This window comes from Rhineura floridana, chromosome 10 (genome assembly GCF_030035675.1).
Source record: "Rhineura floridana isolate rRhiFlo1 chromosome 10, rRhiFlo1.hap2, whole genome shotgun sequence".
Lineage (NCBI taxonomy): Eukaryota > Metazoa > Chordata > Lepidosauria > Squamata > Rhineuridae > Rhineura > Rhineura floridana.
Window position 1 is genome coordinate 88,232,852 of NC_084489.1, and position 22,341 is coordinate 88,255,192.

At 42.6% G+C, this 22,341-nt stretch overlaps 1 protein-coding gene across 1 annotated transcript; it reads right to left on the bottom strand.

Annotated features, from left to right (window-relative positions):
* Nucleotides 1–244: 244 nt before the first annotated feature.
* On the bottom strand, nt 245–20,411 carry CDC25A (cell division cycle 25A). The gene is made up of 15 exons (XM_061586728.1): nt 19,906–20,411; nt 18,426–18,508; nt 16,624–16,675; nt 11,906–11,942; nt 10,327–10,428; nt 8,836–8,955; nt 8,047–8,178; nt 7,045–7,125; nt 6,371–6,526; nt 4,815–4,907; nt 4,608–4,670; nt 3,654–3,752; nt 2,900–3,030; nt 2,047–2,158; nt 245–1,010 (listed from the first exon to the last, which is right to left on the bottom strand). Exons 1-15 carry the CDS (start codon nt 20,064–20,066, stop codon nt 870–872), a joined length of 1,563 nt encoding a protein of 520 aa, XP_061442712.1. The 5' UTR covers nt 20,067–20,411; the 3' UTR covers nt 245–869.
* Between the last annotated feature and the right edge of the window lie 1,930 nt (nt 20,412–22,341).

The window sequence follows — 22,341 nt, forward strand, 5'->3', positions numbered from 1 at the left end:
CCATAACATTGGCCCCAGCCAACACAGCTGCCCAAAATATCTAGAGAGCAGCAGGGACAGAAGTTTACCACAATCACAACTCTCCAATGAACACACAGTGTGAGTATATGTGTGTGTATTTATATATGCACATGCAAGGATGGTAATTTTGCATTTGCAAAACTTGCAAGATACTTTTGGCATTAGGGTCATTCCATTCATCACCTGAATTTCTATGTCATATGTAAAATGTCACATCTACCCATTTAAAAGCAACCAAGTTTTTTTTATGAAGCAGATAAAGTGACAACAATGTTGGAGGATAAGTTTGAACATGATAAAGCAGCTTCTTCTTTGACAGCAGATAACAGGCTTCTTGTAGCAAAGCATTTAAGTTCCAAGAGAAAACTGCCAATGGCCCTCCATCACACGGACGTATGGTGCAGTACAAGAGTGTTAGCAAAAACAGAGACCCCTCCCTGCTTGTTGCCCTTAAGACAGCATCAGGGCCAAGACACAATCTAGGTAACTAAGCCATGGGTAAAATAGCTTCATCTGACTGTACTAAAATAAAAAAGGCACAATTTTAAAATCCACACTAAAACCTCACAATTAATACTCCCCCTGGCAGTTATACCACCCTGCTCCTCATATATTCTCTGATAACATGGATTGTCTTCCGAAGTGCACAGGAGAATCCTGGATTCACAGACAGAACGCAGATACACTGAGGCCCTGTGGCAATCCAAGGACTCCACTTTGTCTCACTGGAAGTGATTCAGCAGACAGTGAAGCAAAGACCGTGCAAGGAGTAAACTAGTCCTGCAAGACGTATGTTGCGGTAACGTGTCTCCCTTTCATCCACAGGACAGGTAGGCAAAATCTGCAGCTCAGAGCTTCTTCAGGCGACTGTAGTGTTCCCTTTTGCTCTTCTCACCAGCCCAGGTTCTGCTTTTTGTGCGGAACTTACGCAGATCTTCTTTGAAGTCTTCGTGGTGCATGGGGCAATAACCTTGGGGCTCACAGTAGCTCTGTTGGAAGAAAAACTAGTTTGTACAAGACCCATAAAAAATCCAGGGGCTCCTTGTGATCCACTGACAGCCCTTGTAAAGATGAATTCCACAAAGATCTTTGGGGTCCTGAAGTTCTACTTAGCATTTCTGTCTCTTGCCTAAAAAGCTATTTTCTAAATAGATCTGTACCTCTTCTAGACAATGTGAAAAATTCAAGAGGCACTCAATTTAAATATTTTATACAGACCTCACCTCAGAATTCAGCTTTTCTTGACGGATCTAGAATATATGTAAGCACAGATCATGTAAATTAATCGGGGGGGGGGGACACCTCCAGCCCACAAGCCAAACTTGGTCTGCCAGGGTTTTCCATTTTGGCCACAAGGCCGTTCCAAGGAAGCCATGCCCACCCTACACCTGACATTATATATGACATCAGGTGTGGGGTAGGCAGGGGCACAGCTTCAAAGGAACAATTGCGAGCTTTAAGCAGGTTCCCAGTTGTTCCTTTGCTGGAGCACGGTGCACTCCCAAGCACCTGTCAGCTAATGGGCTGTAGGAGCAGGCCTTGCTCAAGAAGGGGGAAGCAGTTTCCATTCTCCCTCCCCTAGTGCTGCTCTTTGAACCCACTCTACATTTGTGGAAAGGAGCAGCACGAGGCAGCATGCAAAGCATAGGGCTGGCAATGCCCCTTGAGCTGTGATTCCCAAATGTGGGATTTTAGCAGGGGGCAATCCACCTGTCAATCACACAATGTCATAATGACAGTGTGACTGAGAGGTTGCCCTACCTACCTGGTCCCCAGATAAAGATCTGGCTTCCACCTATGACTTACACTATCAAATTCCCAACTCAACCATAAAGTTAAATGTCTGGGCTTCAGAACAGTCACACTCTCTCTCAACCTTCCTCACAAAGTTGTTTTGTGGATAGTACATGGAGGTGGGAACCCACCTATGCCACCTTGAGATTCCAGGGAGGAAGGGCGGGATACTAATGCACTAAAGACACAAGCAACAGAAACACAAGGTTGGCTGGATAAAACAAGCCTTACCCTGCATTTTAAGAAGAAGTCTTTGTAGCCCCCTTTCAGGACATACAGTTCAGGGTAGTGTAGGCTGGGATAGTTGTTGCCAAGTCGGTCTCTCTCCCTTACAAATCGGCACCTGCAACGGGTACAAGAGCTCAGAACACTCCTCACAACCTTCAGCAAGCTATACATGTGGATGCATTTCTAACATGAGGATTGTAACATTAAGCACATAGACTCTGTATATCGGGGGTTTCAAAACTGTGGTCCATGGACCACCAGTGGTCCATGAACTTCATTCAGGTGGTCCACAGCATGTCCAGATTAAATATTCATATTGACTTTTAACTGTGTTTTATTGCTTTTTATTTCTTATATTGCATTTTGTTGTATTACAATTTGAATTCTATGGAAAGCAGCATCTAGAACAGCACATTACAATTGCCACAACAGGCAGATGAATCATTAAATGATCTGCCAAAACCCTCAGCAATTTTCAAGTGGTCTACTGGGGGAAATGTTTGGGGACCCCCACTGTATATGAAGGACAATATTCAGGAACTGCTTAGATCACATGGCCCACCTCTGAAAACTTCACCATTCCTGTACCAACCTAGTCTCATTACTTCTTGGACTATCAGATTAACTCTGTTCTACCCCATTCACAAGTATTCAGCATCAATTCCCATGTGGTCCAACCTGATTGCATCTGATGAAGCAGGTTTGATCAGACACTGAGAACACATCACTTCTATGTCCTGTATAGCACAGGCCACAAAAGTATCACCTGCCACATGAAGCGGCCAACATACTGCCACGTCTTAAAAACTTTTAAAACAGTCCCAGTCTATGCAAAAATGAGTGTTGATGTACTCACATCCGGGGGGCCCGCTCTGATGAGAACTCGCAGTGGAAAACAACGATGACTCGTCTGTTGTCAGATGACACAATGGGCTTTTTCAGCAAAAAGTCCTCTACATCCTCTTCCATATGAAGGTTTACAGCACCCTGGGAAGGAGAAGGTGCTGGTGAGAGGGCAGCTGGGTTGGGGGATTCATGGCACAGCACCAAGCAAGTCACGTTGCACCATACACTGCTGCCACTTTAACACCTGTCCCAGTTTCCTCTAGATTTCACAACTGCCTCAGCAGCTGAAATGATGCAAGCCCATCTTCCCCTCCCCAGCCCCAGCCAAGCGCTTCATGATGCCCTATACAACATTCTTCAACAGCTCTGCAGATATATAACAACTGTCTGAAATTACAGTTCTCTTCTGTTCAGTCTCCACCAAGAATATACATCTGCCTCCCACGTTGTTCTCCCCACACACCCTAAAGCTCATCTGCAGTCCAAGACATTTCAGTATTTCATTACAATCCCTGGAGACATTTTTTTCTTAAAGAAATCAACCAAGGGGATCTTTCCTTGCAAAAGAAGCTCAAAAATCCTTGTCTTTGGAGGACAAGCTATTCTGGATATTGCAAAGGGTCACACACAACTAGGAATTTAATCAGTGGCGAATTCGACTAGCCTGCCTGGCTCACTCTTGCCCTTGTAAAATGGCTTCTGTTACTCCACCAAATGATACAAGATGTCAATATTCCGCAGCCATCCTGTGAACTCTCCCATACCTTGATGTGGCCTCCTTCATACTCATAGGGATATCGGCAGTCAATTATCACACACTTCTTAATGAACTTTGAAAACTTGCCATTCAAAACCCCAACAATCTAGAGGGAAGACAAGGTCAAGCATTAGACCTCAAGACCACTGCCCCGCAATCTGTAAACGTGTGCTTTGTTTTAACTGGAAAACTAGGCTTGCTGTGCTGATAAATCCCCCAACCCATCTGTCTTTACCAGGACCCCAAAGATGATGTGGCTGCAAAAAAGGCAAATGCTATATTAGGCTGCATTAACAGAAATATAGTTTCCAAATTGCATGAAGTATTAGTTCCCCTCTATTGAGCCTCATCTTGAGTACTGCATCCAGTTCTGGTCTCCGCACTTCAAGAAGGATGCAGACAAACTGGAACAGGTTCAGAGGAGGGCAACAAGGATGATCAGGGGACTGGAAACTAAGCCCTATGAGGAGAGACTGAAAGAACTTGGCATGTTTAGCCTGGAGAAGAGAAGACTGAGAGGAGATATGATAGCACTCTTCTAGTACATGAAAGGTTGTCACATAGAGGAGGGCCGGGATCTCTTCTCGATCGTCCCAGAGTGCAGGACACGAAATAATGAGCTCAAGTTGCAGGAAGCCAGATTTCAACTGGACATCAGGAAAAACTTCCTAACTGTTAGAGCCACACGACAATGGAACCAATTACCTAAAGAGGTAGTGGGCTCTCTGACACTGGAGGCATTCAAGAGGCAGCTGGACAGCCATCTGTCGGGAATGCTTTGATTTGGATTCCTGCATTGAGCAGCGGGGTTGGACTCGATTGCCTTGTAGGCCCCTTCCAATTCTACTATTCTATGATTCTGTTTTCTCACCAAAATAACATGTCTGCAGAAGAAGGAAACCAAGCCTGCAATCCAAGTGAAGCAAGCACACACTTTGGGAGCGCAGCAGGGGCTACTTACCATTTCTGGATCAATATACTTAAGGTCTTGATGCTTCCCATCTACAGTATGGAAAAGATAACCCTAAACAGACGAAAGAAGCTTTGCTCAGAAAGAGGCAAACAGCTTGATCTCACTGCAAAACACAGCAGGGCACTGCCCTTGTCTCTGTCAAGGCATGTGAACCAATAGGTTAAGAGGGGCAAAAAGGGGGAGGGTCAGCATTACCTTTGAAAAGTCTCCAATAAGGTCCCTTTGGTCACTGTCCAAAATGCTCTCTATTTCTGTTGAGGATGACTGTGGGCCAACCAGCTCCAGGCTCTAATGAAACAGGGGAAAGCCACATATGAGATGCTGAAGACCAAGCTCATGTCAGCTTGTAGTAATAGAAGCACCCTGTCTGCAGCTAATTTCTTGAGTTCTGCAAGCCTTATGTCGACCAGCTGGAAGGATTCGGGAAACTTCAAAGAAAAAAAGAGTGTAAGGACAAGTCATGAAGAAAGGCTGCATGGGTTCAAACAGTGTCCCTCCTAAAGTTGGATACTGAAAGTCTGTTTTGAGAAAAAGCAGAATGATGCAGAGATGGCTGTGGGGCCTCTGAAGAGATGGGGCTCAGTGAGAAGGGAGCCTTGGAACCGCTGGACTAAGACAGTGGAAAGAGTAGGGAGGACAGGGGAGAAGAAACAGTGGCAGTTTTCAGTTACACTTGAAAAGAGGAGGCAGACAGGACTAGGAGGACTTTAACTATAGGAAGGTAAACGCAAGCAAAACACTAGCATTGTCTTAAGTAAGAGAACTACAAAGCAATGCAATGAACTTAATGGAGGGATAGAAAATTGTCAGGGAAAGGGTGGAGAGGAAATTAGCTGGTGTAAAAGACACATTAAGCACAGACCCCCTGCACCTGCCTGATCCCTTCCAGCAACCACGTTTCTAAGCATCTTTGCATGTGCTCCCACCCACCTTTTTCCTGCCCCTTGAGATCTAGGAGAAGAGTGCCTGCTGATTAGACAGACTGTTTCCAAAGGAGAACAGCTAGAAGGGATGGATTCTAACAAAGGCCTCTCTAGAGATGTGAAGGCCTGGGAAAAAAACCAGAAAAATGGGGGGGGGGATGTTTTTTTCTGTTTTTTCCCAAAGTCTTTTTTGTTTTTTCCAAAAAACTGAAAAAATGGATTATGGAATGTTTTATTTTAGCATGATGAATAAAATGTTTCATTGAATCTTGGTTCCCCCCTATTTTTCTCAGTTATTTTTATGGGAATGGATGCTTTATATCTGCTTGACACTGTGGAAGACTAGCAGAGACAAATCATTTTCTTTGTTATTAATGTTGATGGTTTCTTCCATTTTTTAAATTTTTTTTTGCCTGCTCCTCATAAACTGGCAAACAATAGAGGTTCCTTACAGTTCAGGATCTTGTGGATTCATTTGTTACAAAAAAAGTAAAAATTTAAAGAAGTAAATTCAATTTGTAATAATAGTTTGAATAAAATGTACTTTTAATATACCAAATGTCATAATTTTATGCCAAACCTTGTACATAATTACATTTGATGTTCCCGAAGTAACAAAGTGACTTTCAATCTGTAACAAGTGCTAATATTGCATTTTTTCTGAAAATTTCCATTTTTTCCCCATGGCTTCAAAATTCCCAGAAATTTTACATCTCTAGGCCTCTCACTCCCAGACACAAAGGCCAGAAGGCTTTGCTTGAAGTTAGGGTCCAATACACATACAAGCAAATTGAGCAGCCAGCAGCCAGGGTATGAATGGCCACCAACCGTTAGTTCTTCAGAAGGTGCTCCACAGACGTCTTTCCTCCTCTTGCTGAAACACGGAGAATTCTCCTCTGCTGAGAACCTCTCTGGTCTTTTCAGGGCAGCTTTCGCCATGCTGTACGGTCTGCTTTCCATGCCCAGTAGCCTGCACCGTTTATTCTGGGGAAAAGCCAAAGTAGCATCAGAATTGCCAGGCAGCCAAAGGCATCAACCTAAAAGTTAACTGTGAGGAATCATTTAAACCTCAACCACCCAATCTGAAAATTCTGCAGAAATGCCTGGCTCCACCAGGAGCAAGAACACAGCAGTACCTACAGTAGTTAAGCCCCCTGGCAAGGTGAGGCACTGAGTGGACTGCAAAAAGACAGAAGAGGTGATGGAAGTAGACTCAGCAGGGCTACAGGTAGAGGGCTCCACTTCCATCTCACTACAACTTGGCCAAGGCACACAATCACACACTTCAGTGAAGAAACCCAAGCTCCAGGGATACAGATAAGCAACTGTCAAGGAGGGTTTGACAGTGAAATGCACAGGATTCAAGAGAAGCAGCCCCCAAAGCCACCACCTCCTCTGGAATATCCCCATGCTTGACACAAATTAAGCTCCACTGAAAGCAATTAAGGGCTTTGTCTTAATACAGTGCTTAAGCCCCACTGACATTAAGACAACCAACTTACATGGGTATCCTCGCCTTTCTTCATAACTAGAGGAGCAGTCCAAAGGCTTGCCATGTCAGAGGGCATCTCTTCATCATCATTCTGAAAGAGAAGGTCCTCAAGATGAGTTAATGCACAGGGAAAACACCACTGGTAGCAACCTCAGTGATGATTCTTCTTGGACAGAAGGGTGTTTGCCAGTTATCCAAGTGTGGTCTGGACTGCATTCTTGGCTGGACACCTCTCTTTAGGCACATTTGGAACCGCCTCCTGCCTTCCAGCAAGATGACACTGTCCTCTTGGAGGTGGGTGTTGAGGGATTTCATGGGTAGCAGATATGTGCCACATTCCCAAACAGCCATACCTGACAGGAAACAGCTGGCCCTGCTAACGCTGTGGGACTTCAAACCCCACCAGCCCCAGCCAGCATGGCCAATGGTCGAGGTGGTGAAAGCAGCAGTCTAGAAGCATCTGGTGGGCCACATACACGCCTATTCCCTCACCTGAAGGATGTAAAGATTTGTTCCCTCCCATTTTGAGCTTGGTTGGCCACGGATCTTCTTCAGAGGACCTTTTCCGGGTCCCACTTTCTCCTGACGTGAGAATGGTCTGGTCTAAGAATGAACTTTTCCTGCCGTAGCGCAGCATCTTTGGAATTCCCTTCCCCCAAGTGAAGCCATTTGGTGCCTTCATTTTTCACAAATTCAGCAGCAAGGCAAGACCCTTTTAATTCCATTTAACCATGTGTTGCTATTGTAAGCTGCTTTGGTGGAGATGCAGCTGATCAATAAATCACTAAAAAGGGGTTATTGCTCAAACCATTTTATCTGCATATTTTCATGCAACATGGGCAAACTAAGGAGTTTTTGAGAAACTGAAAAAACCTGTCAGTGGCTCATCAATATCAAGGTGTATAATTTCCTGCCCTGGCTATTTTCAAAGACATATTATACACACCTCCTGGTTGAGAAACCTTCCATTTTTAAAGTATTAAAATACAGAGATTTTTTCATCATCACTTACGCAGACATCCTGGCCATCCATTATCTCTAAGAATCCGTCATCCTCCTCTGCTTCTGGGGCCTTTTGAGAAAGCTGCTTCAGAAATGCTGGCCTGTAGTTTTCACGATCATTGTCAGTTTCACCACTATGACACTAAAACAAAGGGTATTTTGATGGTCTTATTCATTCAGTCTTTCCCCTGAGGATTAAGGCTTCACATCAAGGTGAAGAGCAGGAGGACAAAGGGCAGTTCGTAGACAGGGTGTTCTTCTGACTTGCTTGGGTATCTAGAATACTACTTGTAAATCCACAAATACAGAGATTGTAGAATCATATTAAAAGCATACACCCACCAGCATAAAATAAGAGGAATCTACCTGCAAAACAAAGGTGCAGAAAGATAAAGCTTATTCCTTAACTAGATCTTGCCAAATGATGGCTTGAGGGCTCCGCTATAGCTTTCAGATGCTCATGGGTAGTAAATCAGGCAGATGAAGGAAAAATGAAGACTCACTTGGTTTGTGAACCTTCAAGTCGTGTTTAAGGACACTGTCTCATGCTATGGAATTTGTTAGGAACTGCTCATCTACATACATAGAATTGAACATACAATCTGGTATCTGGTGGAGAAGCCTGCTTTTTCAGATTTCTCCTACCATATGTGACTCACGTGGTCTCAGGTTTGTCTATAGTAGCTAATAAGTGATGCTTCCCAGTGTGAGAGACTGCCACAAAAATGTATCAACTACCTTCTGGGATAGGGAACTCTATTCCAAACCTGAACATAGAGACTACTTTTTTATTACATACCAAAAATGTTGTGGTAGACTTCTGCATCAGCCCCAAAGCATATTTTTCATCTTCAAGGGAAGAAGTATGCAGACAGTTACGAGAAGCAGGTTTCGTTGGCTTTTTGAATTCAAAGGGCTCCTTAAGGAAAGGGAGCAAGACAGCCATTTTACCAATCTATTAGAGATCAAAAGTCCAGAAAATAATCTGCAGCCTGCAATCTGGAGTCCTCCAGAAAAATCTATTCTTGGTCATCTCTTTTGTTCTAACATACCCAGTTCGTCTGTAAAGTTTTTCAACCCTAGTCACTATCAAGTTTCCTAGCTCATCTTCCTATAGTAAATTCAACCCACAATTACAGCATAGACTGGTATGGGCGGAGATTATGCATCTCTGGGGCAACATCTAAACAAAGCTTAAAATGTTTGTCTATTAAAGTGAAAGTGAAGACCATATAGAGCTATTCATCAAGTCTGTGTATCGTCCCTGAATACATCAGTGCACTGAAAGGCTGCCTGGCTACCAGAGATTACCCTTTCAGAAAAACTGCCACCACCCTGCAACAAACAACATCAGATTCAAACACAAAGATTAAAGGAGAGATTGCCCCAAACCTTTAGGAAGGAAACAAGGTTCAAAATAGCTGAGTCAACTCAGTGTGGCTAGCAGTTACTCTGCTATGACACTGAGAATGCTTTTGTGAATATTTTTTTATTTTTGTGAATAATGTTAGCGTTTTGGAAGAAGCAAAGACTACCAGTGTTGAAACAATGATCCTACAACATCAACTTCACTGGACCGGCCATGTTGTTCAAATGCCTAATCACCATCTTCCAAAGCAGCTACTTTACTCCCAACTTAAGGATGGAAAACGGAACATCAGTGGACAGCAAAAGAGGTTCTTAAAGCAAATCTAAAAAAATGTAATAAGAACATTGACAACTGGGAAGTCTTGGCCCATGAACACCCCCAATGGAGGTCGGCTATTATCAAAAGGTGCTGTGGACTTTGAAGAAGCACAAATACAGGACGAATGGGACAAACAAGCTAAGTGGAAGGCACATCAAACAAATCCTCATCGCAACCATCTTCCATCTGGAAACCTATGTCCTCACTGTGGGAGGCGGTGTGGATCCAGAATTAGTCTCCCCAGTCACTTACGGACCCGTTAAATACCTTATCTTGGAAGACAATCTTATTCGGCCACGAGTGATCGCCAATGAACAAATGAATGAATGGTAAGCAGTTACTCCACTATGACACTGAGAATGCTTTTGTGAATATCCAAAGGAATCCTCAACACAGCCACCAATAACATTACATTCAGTATTGTATAGTGGCAAATAAGCACCTAGGCTGGAGCAGAGCGCCCTGCAGCAGAATAATTACTTACAGCTCTAACTTATCACACCATAGTGCTAAGAAATCGCTTTTACATAAGGAAGCCATTCAACATGCAGAGGCTATTTCCAGCACATGGGCATAACCACAGCCACAGTAAAATAAACTCACATTCTCTTTGTTCTCCTCAAGGCCACACGCCTCAAAGACTTCGCAATCCAGCAAATCAGAGTGGCTCCTCTTCAGGGCAGGACTACACCCCAAAAGGCTCTGCTGCAAAGTTGAAAAAAGCAAACACAGAGGAAAGTTCCAGCACCACTGTTTTGTCACAAGGAGCAACCTAACAGAACCCACTTAAATTAGGGGGGGAAACCTAGGCTGATGAGGATTGAGCATGCTCAGTAGCCATTGAACATAGAGTTGAAAAAGGAAACCGGAGGGTAGGAATTTGGAGGCAAGCACAACTGACTAGAACCTGGAAAAGGAGCCAGTGATGAGAGGCAGAAAGTTTTCTAAACTGGAACATTTTTCAGTGCTTTATTTTTCCATGGGAAATCAACTATTTCTAAACATGCATTGTTTCATAAAATTCGTCATTCAAAATTAATGGATGCCAATTCAATGTCAGACAAGCTTGGAGATTTCAAGGTTGTAATTAATTTTTTCAGGTAATCATCCCTAGGAAGTATTTATTTATTTATTATTCTATTTATATCCCACCCTTTCTCCCAGCAGGAGCCCAGGGCGGCAAGTATGTGTGAAAGTGTATATATGTATTTTATTGATTATTAACCCATGAGATGGGGTAAAATTAAGCCACAAATACACACAAGAATCCAAATGAAAAATCAAAACCAACCCTAGCAATCTTATTTCATCTTATGCTACAAGTGAAAGTGAAACCAGCACTTAAATTATGATGAATTTTTAAATTTCCTTTCAGCAAGCACAGAGCATTTTCTCTTTATTTCTCTTGAGCTGCAGAAGTTGAAGCATTTGCGTAAGATGTTAGCTTTCCCCCCCCTGCCTTTAGTTACTTTGAAATAGTCGTAACAGTGCCTAACCAGAAAAAAACATGGCATATTATCAGTTATTTTTGTATGCCAATATCAGTTCCTCAACTGTTTTCAATGCTTTTGTTTCCCCATTAAATTCAAACAATTTTAAGGGAAGTACGTAGTATTGTCTTTACACTTTGAAAATATTCCTACAAAAATAGAACTCCACATAAAGCTTTAAATATAAGATATAAACATGTTAAATGTGCTTTAATTAATTGTAACTAACCACGTATTTTCATTCAAGTACTTATGGGTCATGGGACATAAAATTAACATGGGATACTAAATACAAGTTAAATAAACATGCTGAATCGAATCATGCTCTATTAAGAACATCAGGAAATTTTCCAGACATGTTCCAATTCAAAATTTCCCAGAAAACCTGCATCACTAACAGGAGCACTCCTGGATGCACCTGCAACATTTTGCTGCAGGTCCCAATATGAGTATTTTCCTGGCTCTGCTCACACATACCAGCACCATTTCAAGGCACCAGCCCTGTACATGGCGGTCTTAAAATTTTCAAATTCCCTAGATGCCACCCTTAATTTCTCTAGGAACCTGACAAGTAACAGACGGACATTTTCAAGGTTTATGGAATCTGATAGGCCTGTATAATGTAAAAAATCAGCTGAGAAAGTAGAGCTCAACACTGACAAAGAAGAGTTTTCTTCGCAAACTTCACTTACCGGGAGGGAGTGCATTCTTCGCATGGGCAGTCGAAAACTGCAAAAATACAGATATGCATGCCTTAAAATGGATTCAAATTGCATTTCAACATCCAAGCTGATGATAATCTGCCAAGTAACCTGCCGCTATGTGATTATATTAGATGGCTGCAACCATCACAAAGGTAGCCGGGGACAGTCTTCCATAGATGTAAGTGTCAACCCTATTCACCATTCAGATTTTTACTTTTACTTTAAGCGTGTAATTTATTACCTTATTACACTTAAAAATCCTGCCAGATTTGAGAGCACTTTTCTGAAAGCTCAAAAGAATGTTAGCTAACGGGCAGCAAGAGGGCTGTATAAAACAATAGCCACCTTTTTGCTGGTGCATCAGGAAGCCACACTCCAAAGAATTCTCTACTGCTTCTCAGCTGCCTGTATTATAGTTGTTGGACTTATTTTAGTCATTTATACCCTACCCCGATTTTTTACCCAATGATGGCTCACAGAAGAATAAAATCACAATTAAAAACAAAACCAAAACAGTTGAACACATCAGCATAAAACATTAATAAAACCCCTTACAGAATAATTAAGTTTTTGGAGCCCAACTAAAGATGTGAAGAGAGAGGACCTAGTTTAGATTACTCCTGATGCATGTCTATCTGAAAGCTGCTAAAGGCGTGCCCATGGACAAGGCCACAGATGCCAACCATAAGGCTCACGTAAGTTTGCATAGCCACAATCAGTATTTAGATAACCTTTTAATAATTTAAATGGCCTAAAACCAGATTAACAGCACTTTAAACTGAGCCCAGGGAATGAACTGACAACCAATATAACTGATGCTCAACAATGGTGCGAATATGTGCTGACTGTCTTGGTTCAAGAGTAAAATATACTAGTTTGGAAACTCAGGCTGCTCTAGAACAGTTAACATTTAGGAATGGGAGCCCTGCACCTAGGCTTAACACCTAGTAGTTATTTAGCTCAAATGTTCACTGAAAAAAAGGATCCAGCAAAATGGTAGTCAAGATGCCATCGTTTTTCCAGGCACACAGACTGAAAATTATTTACCACTCCCTAGCATGTGAGCCAGTGGATGACTGAAGAAACTCTTAAAATAATTGAAGAGAGAAAGAAATCAAAAGGAGATAGGAACATGGTTAGAACCCTAAATGCAGCAATACAGCGACTAGTACATAGGGACAAACAGAACTATTCCGTTATTGTATAGAAATAGAAGAGGACAACAAAAAAGGAAGAACAAGAGTCCTATTCCAAAAGATTAGAGAAATGAAAGGGAAATTTAAACCAAGAGTAGGAATGTTGAATAATCAACAGGGAAACACACTGACTGAGATGAAATAAAAGGAACATGGAAGCAATACACTGAAGAGCAAAGGACAGCAGGTTCATTCACAGAGGAACCATATGATGAAGAACCAGAAATTTTAGAATGTGAAGTGAAAGCTGCTCTTAAAATATTTGGAAGAAACAAATCACCAGGAACAGATGGCATACCAACAGAGTTGCTATAAGTTACTGAGACCGAATCAGTCCAAATTTTGACAAAAATTTGTCAACTATAGAAAACAAAGCAATGGCCCACAGACTGGGAGCGTTCAATATACATCCCAATTCCAAAGAAAGGGGATCCCAGGGAATGCAGTAATTATCGAACTATTGCCTTAATATCCCATGCAAGTAAAGTAATGCTCAAAATCCTACAACAAAGGCTCCTACCATATATGGAGCGAGAAATGCCAGACCTCCAAGCTGGATTTAGAAAGGGAAGAGGCACCAGAGATCATATCACAAACATACGTTGGATAATGGAACAGACCAAGGAATTTCAGAAGGAGATCACCCTGTGCTTTATAGATTACAGCAAAGCCTTTGATTGTGTAGATAATGAAAAACTATGAAATGCTTTAAAAGAAATGGGGGTGCCACAGCATCTGATTGTCCTGATGCGCAACCTATACTCTGGACAAGAGGCTACTGTAAGGACAGAATATGGAGAAACCGATTGGTTCCCCATCGGAAAGGGTGTGAGACAGGTGTATTTTATTACCCTATTTGTTTAATCTATACACAGAACATATCAAACGGAAAGCAGGATTGGACCAAGATAAAGGAGGTGTGAAAATTGGAGGGAGAAATATCAGTAATTTAAGATATGCAGAAGATACCATACTACTAGCAGAAACCTGTAATAATTTGAAACAGATGCTGATGAAAGTTAAAGAGAAAAGCGCAAAAGCAGGACTACAGCTGAGCGTCAAGAAGACTAAAGTAACGACAACAGAAGATTTACAAAACTTTAAAGTTGTCAACGAGGACATTGAACTTGTCAAGGATTATCAATACCTTGGCACAGTCATTAACCAAAATGGAGACAATAGTCAAGAAATCAGAAGGCTAGGACTGGGGAGGGCAGCTATGAGAGAACTAGAAAAGGTCCTCAATTGCAAAGATGTATCACTGAACACTAAAGTCAGGATCATTCAGGCCATGGTATTCCCGATCTCTATGTATGTATGTGAAAGTTGGACAGTGAAAAAAGCAGGTAAGAGAAAAATCAACTCATTTGAAATTTGGTGTTGGAGGGAAGCTTTGAGGATACCATGGACTGCGAAAAAGACAAATAATTGGGTGTTAGAACAAATTAAACTATAACTATCATTAGAAGCTAAAATGATGAAACTAAGGTTATCATATCATACTTTGGACACATCATGAGAAGGCATGATTCACTAGAAAAGACAATAATGCTGGGAAAACAGAAGGTAGAAAAAGAGGAAGGCCAAACAAGAGATAGATTGATTCCATAAAGGAAGCCACAGACCTGAACTTACAAGATCTGAACAGGGTGATTCATGACAGATGCTGTTGGAGGTCACTGATTCATAGGTCGCCATAAGTCATAATCGACTGGAAGGCATATAACAACAACAGGAAGTGAGCCCCACTGAAATCTAAAATGCAAATTAAGATGGCTAGCAAAACACTTCAAACAGCCAGGAAACCAAATATCAAGTAAATTGCCACCCTGAGCTCCTTTTGCAAGGAAGGGCAGGATATAAATTTGATTAATAAATCAATATACTAATAAAGCTATCATTATGAAAACACTACTTTTAAAATACTACTCATTTAGCACCAACAGCTGTAATCCCAGAATTTATATACCCCAGATCTTGCATAAATGTGTTCACCATTAATGGTGTGATATGCCTAGGGTGCACCAACACCATTTTCTTTTATGTCACACTACAGGTAATATCATATGCAGTTCAACAGATGTGGGGTACCGTAATTATGGCACTATAAGATTTTTTTTTCAGTATGAAAACAGACAAAATCTAAAGGGACTTTTCCCACAAAACCAAGTCCCTTAGTAACAATCAGCAACATCTCACCTTTAGCTTGCTTTTAAAACTTCTAAAAATGAAATTACTTATTTACTTTAAGTAAGATCAGATCAGGTACATCAATAATTCCAACAGCAAGTGTGTCAAAAGTTTATTTATTTATTTATTTACATTTATACCCCGCCTTTCTTTTCATCATAGAAAACCGCCCAGAGAGCTTCGGCTATGGGGCAGTATACAAATGCAATAAATAAATAAATCATAGAAACCCAAGGCGGCTTACATATGGTTCCCAGGCAGTCTCCCATCGAGGCACTGACCAGACCCAACCCTGCTTAGATGGTGGCCTCATGCGCCTTCAGACCATAGCCTGGTCCAATTATGAGGGTGGACAACAGAGTACACTCACATCCCTCTCCCATGCCTTAGTAAGGTTTTACTCAGTCTACCAAGGCAGCACAGGCTGCAGCCTGAACAATGCAAACAAGCAAGCCTGACAACGTAGCCTAGCTCTGAAGGATTCCCGAGTCTTCCATCCAGGGCTATATAGAGCTTTCAGACATTAATTTAAAACCGACATGCGTGAACTCTCCAGAATCTTGAGAAGCATTATTTAGATTAATCACAGCAAAGCACTCCAAGCACAAATGTGCACTGGTCAGGTGTTAAATCCTAAAACTTATTAAGTGCGATTTCCCCATTTTTCTCAAAAGAAAGCCACAGCACCTCACTAGGAAGCTCCTTATCCAGGGTACTGATTTTTTGCCAAACAATTCTGCTCATAGTTCCAGTTTTAAAGCCAAATTTCTGTTTAACCAACTGTTATTCACTTTATCAGTATGTCATAGCCCTAAAACACTGAGCAGGAATTTCTGACAAGGCATTATCTAGGCCTAAAAAGGGAAGGCAATAGTCACCACATCCTGGATTCAATTGTCTTAACATCAGTTGTCTACTTTGGAGCACAGACTGTCGGGCACTAACTTGTGAAAATCTATGGTGCATTTCCCGCTTTATGAGGTAGTTTGAACATAAGTACTGAAGTCCAAGAGTGAGACATTTTCATAACCACTGTGTCAAGAAACACTGGGAGGGATCTATCACGTGATCATGAGTACTACCACCATCTAACCTGCTGCAGGCTCAGTAGAAGAGTTACAACCAAAGACGTTTTACAGTCGTCTTAATTCAAAGTACTGGGGTTCTGAAATACTCTGAAGATAGCTAATACTCTCACACCCTCCAAACAAATTTTCTGTTTAACACAAACTACTCAAAAGCTGGCTCCTTTGTGATGCCCCAAGACCAGTTTCACACAAAACACAAAGTAAAAAAAAAATTAGCATATTTTCTACATACGTTTCATCGAGGTTTTTTATGCCAAGCAGGGTGGGAGAATCCATACAGCAGCCTGCAGAAGAGAAATTATCTTACAACTGGCACAGTTCTTTATAGAATATGATAAATCACTTACACACATAAATAGATTAGATCAGTACTGTTCCCATTATGTAAACGCAGTGCTGAGACACTGAAGTTTGACACGCAACAGTGAGGGGGGAAACCCCAAATACCCTGCCCCCCAAGCAATTTGGGCCCCTGAAAATTGATTAAGGAAAAATTGATTTCTTTCCCCTTATTCACACAGCAGGCATTAACAGCAAACCCTGTGTGTCTAGGGAAAAGCAGAGAGATCAAGCTCACCTCTCTGCAAAAATTCCTGAGCAATCACTCCGTGCCAAAAAGATGGCTAAAACCGTGACCGAAGATCATTAATTTAGTATTGTTAAGCAATCTCTTAGTTAATATATTTTTACTATTTGATCTTGGAAACCGGGGTTTCTGAGCTCTCCTATTGAACAGCAAAAGACTTCAGTTAAAAGAAATCTTTATAAAGGAAAATCTAAGTAGATGGAAATTTTAGCTTAATATTGATTTTATTATGGCATGATGTATTCCATAAAATCATTAAGTGTGTTCTTGAAGTAAGGGGTATTTTGAGATGGGCTGCCTTTCTTCATTTCTCTGTATTTGATGGAGAAGTGACTGGCTCAGATTTACTCTTTTTCCTTTTCTGTGTTCCCTAACCATTCTTTATATTATATTAATGTTATGTGGCTTTTGGTTATAACATGGTGATTTAAATTAATTTCTCTTTATAGCAAGAGGAATGTTCACTTGGAGGCAGAGCCAGATTTGGCTTGTAGTCATGACTTCACCCAAGGAACATACCGTTGTGTCCTGTGGATGTTCCTTGACCAGCTTGAATGATCAGGAGCCATGATAGAAAGGAATGTAATGGTACACATAGGTTTCAGAACAGTACAGAATCATCAGTAATGTATGACAGTTGAATAGTGGTAAATCAGCAAAAGGGACAGGTTGACATCAATGAACACAATGGGAGACATGAATATACATGTATTCATTTTAATAAAGTTATCTGGTTGGTTGGAAATATTTCAAGAGGGAAGAAACTGTTATGTTATGTAGAAAAGAATTTGTGGGGGTTGGTTAATTATTGTCACATGTGTATTCAATATGGTATAAAGGATCTGTTCAGACTGTATTTCTTTACAGTCCCTCTCAGATTTCTGATGGGCTGGCCCTGCATATGCTTGTACCGGAAATAAAGGCCTACCTTTTTGCTTTAAGCCTGTGTCTTCAATTTACTTAAAGGACCCCCAGCAAAGATCCCACAGGAGCAAATAACAATTTATCCAACAATGGCTCTGTTTGCATACTACAACCAACTTATGGTTTGGCTGTTCTTGCCTAAGACTTGGGCATTCCTCCTACCCCAGTTTGATAGGACTACGTAAATTATGGTTTGTCTTCAAACTAGAAACCATTGTTTTGAACTGGGCTTTCCATTCTAATTTACAGGGAAACTATAGTTTCTCTGATTCAGGTACTGGATCAAATTATGGTGGAATCAAACCACAAGATCAAGGAAGGAACCTGAGTACTACCTTGCAACATATTCCCAATCTTCCAAATCATTTAGGCAAGTACAAACATTACATCTGAACCAATCTAGTGAGCTCCTGGCTAAGCTGACAGTTGAACTAGAAACTTCACAATTTACACTGAAACCACAATGCAGTTTAATATTAAACAAGCCTAAGGGATTTTGAATTATAAGCAAAGGGGATCCAAACCTGAATCTGTAGAATCAGAAGAAGACGTCCTTTGCAGATTGACATTCCTTGATTCCAAAATTTGCACACAATTTTCACTTGAGCTGTAAAGATTCAAAGAAACTATTGTTATATCACAATGTTGTGAACAAGAAGTCTTCTCAAGGCAATTGCATGGAACACTGCACAACCTAGATGGCCCTGTGGCACATACTGTTCCAAGCACACAGGTACAGAGGGAATACCACCACCATGAAAGCTACAAAGATTCTGCTTATGAATACTGGGCATAGACAATAATCATGCAGGTGTTTCTATATTCTAGACAGCATCGATCAATCCAACCTTGGACTACAGAACCTCTTGTTTAGCAAACTACTGGAAAGAATGCCAGAAATGTGATCTATCAGTAATTTTGGGGACGCTACAAGCTTAATCCAAAGAAACATCTAGCCTCTTCATATAAATGCAATGAAAATGAAAATCAGGGCTTTGGGAAACCTTAGATGTTTCTTATTGTAATCAAGACTGCATAAAGATGTTGAAGAAACATATCCAGGAAATCTATTAAGTATTAATTCAATGTATTTCTTAACCACCTTCACCTCAACTTATCTCAGTATTGGATACAATAACCCATACTAAATCAAGTTAAAACAATGTCAAATAAGAAATTCACTTAACAAGAGCAGATAAGTCAGACACAAAACCCAAAAACTTAAGAAACATTCCTTGAAGTACACAGCATGTTACCACTTCCAGTCAGTCAGTTAACTATAACTTACAAAGTTCACTGGGTGACCTGGGCTAAGACTCTATGCCTCTCAGGCTAAACTACTTCAGAGGATTGTTGTGAGGATAAAATGGAGGGAGCAGGGCAGGGAGGAAACGTGGAAGCTGACTTAAGCTCCTTGGACGGCTGGCAGAATATACCTGTAAGAAATAAACTAAACAGCAGGGTAAAAGCCAATAATTACTGTATTTGCTGGGGATCAGGAGCAGGGACTGTTAAGGGGATAGGATGCAGGAGAGCCTGTGTGGAGTTAAAGTGTTGAACGAGGACCTGGGAGGAGACCCGAGGGTGCAAAATCCCCACTTGGTGGCCTTGGGCCAATCACTCTCTCTCTCGGCCTAACCAGCCTACCTCAAAGGGCTATTGTGCACATAAAATGGAGGAAGAGAGCCAAGCATGCACCCTTAAGGAGGGTGGTGCATACACATAGCAATCAATGAAGCGACGCAACAGGACCCTTTTTATTAATTATATCCGCGTCTACTTAAGCTGGGGAGCCCGCTAAGCGAGTGACGCGGGAAGCCTCAAGTGCCGAACCACAACTCCCATCAGCCCCAGCAAGCACGGCCGAGGGCCAGGGCCGCCGGGAGTTGCAGTCCGGCAGCATCCAGCTTCCCCGCACCTGTAAGGTAAAGCCACGGGGACGCACGCTTCGGTAGTCGGGACCGGTCAGTGAGGCGTGAGGCGCTAGCTACGAGAGCGGCTTACCCGCCACTGCCCAGGCTCCTCCGGCGGTCAACCGCGCTGCTGAGGCGGGCGGATGCGGGCAGCCCACCAAGCCCTGGCAGGGGGTAACGCGGCTGGTCCAGCAGAAGGAGGCGGCGGCGGTGGTGAGAAGCCCTCGGCGGGGCGGGGTCACTGGACTCCATGGTCGGTGGGGCGAGCGGGCGGGAAGGCAGGCGACGGCGGCAGCAGCCCGTTCCCCTTGTTGCCGCCTCGGTGCTCGGAGCCGGAATGGCCCTCTGCGTCGCCGCCCCCACACAACAAACCGAATCTGGGCGCGCGAGAGCACTAAACCGCCTCTCCCCTTTCTGGGAGCGGCCCAATTAACGAGAGGAGAGCAGGGTTCGCGCTCTCCCGCCAAAAGCGAGACCTGCCAATAGGAGAACTCTGGTCTGGCGCGTGCTCCTGCCTTACTTCTCCGCCTTAGTGTCTCTGGGCAGCGGTCGACCAATGGAATGAGAGGGCCTCCATATCAGGTGACCAATCAGGGCACGGCAGCGTTCGTCGTTCGGCAGGCTTTTTCCTCCCCCTCCGGGTGGAATCTCTAGGCCCCGCCCACACAGTAGACGGAGGGAAGGAGGAGAGGAAAAGGGGTTGGGGACAAATAGGAACGTTTCCCTCCGAACCGCCAATCGCAGAGAGAGCGCCTGGTGATGACGCAAAAATATTAAACCGCGTGCTTTTACTTTACTTTTTTTTTAAAGGCGGGCCAACCTGGAGAAGCCCCGCCCTCAGTCTGTCAGGGAAGCGACTAGAAAGGCGCCAAGCCAGGTGCGACCACAGAGATAGGAATAGCAGCGGGTAACAAGATAGGGGTTGGTGAGAGAGGCATAATAAATTTGTTGTTGTTGTTTCTAAATCCAGCTTGGACGTCTGACATTTCTCGCTCCATATATGGTAAGAGCCTTTGTTGTAGAATCTTGAGCGTTACTTTACTTGCATGGGACATGAAGGCAACAGTTTGATAATTACTGCATTCCCTGGGATCCCCTTTCTTTGGAAATGGGATGTATATTGAACGCTTCCAGTCTGTGGGGCATTGCTTAGTTTTCCATATTTCTTGACAAATTTTTGTCAAAATTTGGACAGAATTGGTCTTAGTGGCTTGTAGCAACTCTGTTGGTATGCCATCTATTCCTGGTGATTTGTTTCTTCCAAGTATTTTAAGAGCAGCCGTCACCTCACATTCTAAAATTTCTGGTTCTTCATTATATGGTTCATCCGTGAATGAACCTGTCATCCTTGCATCTCTTTTATGTTCTTCAGTGTATTGCTTCCATCTTCCTTTATTCCATCTCGGTCAGTCAGTGTGTTTTCCTGTTGATATTCAACATACCTACTCTTGGTTTAAATTTCCCTTTAATTTCTCTAATCTTTTGGAACAGAGCTCTTGCTCTACCTTTTTTTTTATTATCCTCTTCTATTTCTATACAATAGAATGCCGGAAGCCTCAGGAGGGGAGAGTGTTCTTGCACTCGGGTCCTGCTGGCGGGCTTCCCCCAGTCACCTGGTTGGCCACTGTGAGAACAGGATGCTGGACTAGATGGGCCACTGGCCTGATCCAGCAGGCTCTTCTTATGTTCTATTGTAGTAGTTCTCTCTGTTACGTAAATGATTTTACAGTCATGAAATATAGAAATGGTCCCCGGCTGCCATCCTTTATGCACTTAAGCACTTCTTCAGAGGGGTGTTTTGCATGTGCTTTAAAGGTATGCTGTTTACGCAGCCTTACTTGCTGCAGGGATGAGACTGTGCTGGGACCATCAAGGGGCAAGCATTTCCACCTGCCTTGCCCCATCCCTCTGACTGGGCCTTATCAGGAGGAGCTGCGGGCTGAGTCGTGCTGCTGCAGGGATGAGACTGTGCTGGGACCATCAAGGGGCAAGCATTTCCACCTGCCTTGCCCCCCACTCCTGCTATTAGTGACATTTTTCTGGGGACTGCCCTTTACCAGGAAGATGAATGCTTTTGGTTTGCTGTTCCTGTTTTTTTAGAGAAGTTAGGACTTCGTTAGTTTGATTTTTTTTTTGTAAATTGTATTGTTTTTATTTGTATTTTGTATTTGTATTTTTTTTGTGTGAAAGCCGCCTTAGGGGCCTATTTGGCCGAAAGGCAGCCTAGAAATAAAACATTACATTACATTACATTACATTACTGGAGAATAATCTGAATTTTTAGAGAAATTAAGAACAGAAGAACAGCAGGTGCCTCAGAATTCTGAAGAATCTCAGGAGGAGCAACTGTCAGTGTCAAGGCAGATGGGCTGGCAAGGTTACAGTGACAGCCCACCTCCCCTTTGGGACATTTCTTGCTGCTTGCTTAAGTCAGCAAGCCAGAGAATCAAGTAAGGGAATTAGGAGAGAGAGAGAGAGAGAGAGCAGGGAGTTAAGCACAGATAGAGTGGTGGGAGATATGTACGAT

Excerpts from the sequence above, each read along its gene's own strand:
- CDC25A (XM_061586728.1), bottom strand. The coding sequence starts at position 20,066 with ATGGAGTCCAGTGACCCCGCCCCGCCGAGGGCTTCTCACCACCGCCGC. Across the intron at positions 7,126-8,046 it reads TGGATGGCCAGGATGTCTGC|AATGATGATGAAGAGATGCC; the intron begins GTAAGTGATGAT and ends CTTCTCTTTCAG. Across the intron at positions 2,159-2,899 it reads TCAGAGCGGGCCCCCCGGAT|GTGCCGATTTGTAAGGGAGA; the intron begins GTGAGTACATCA and ends TACCCGTTGCAG.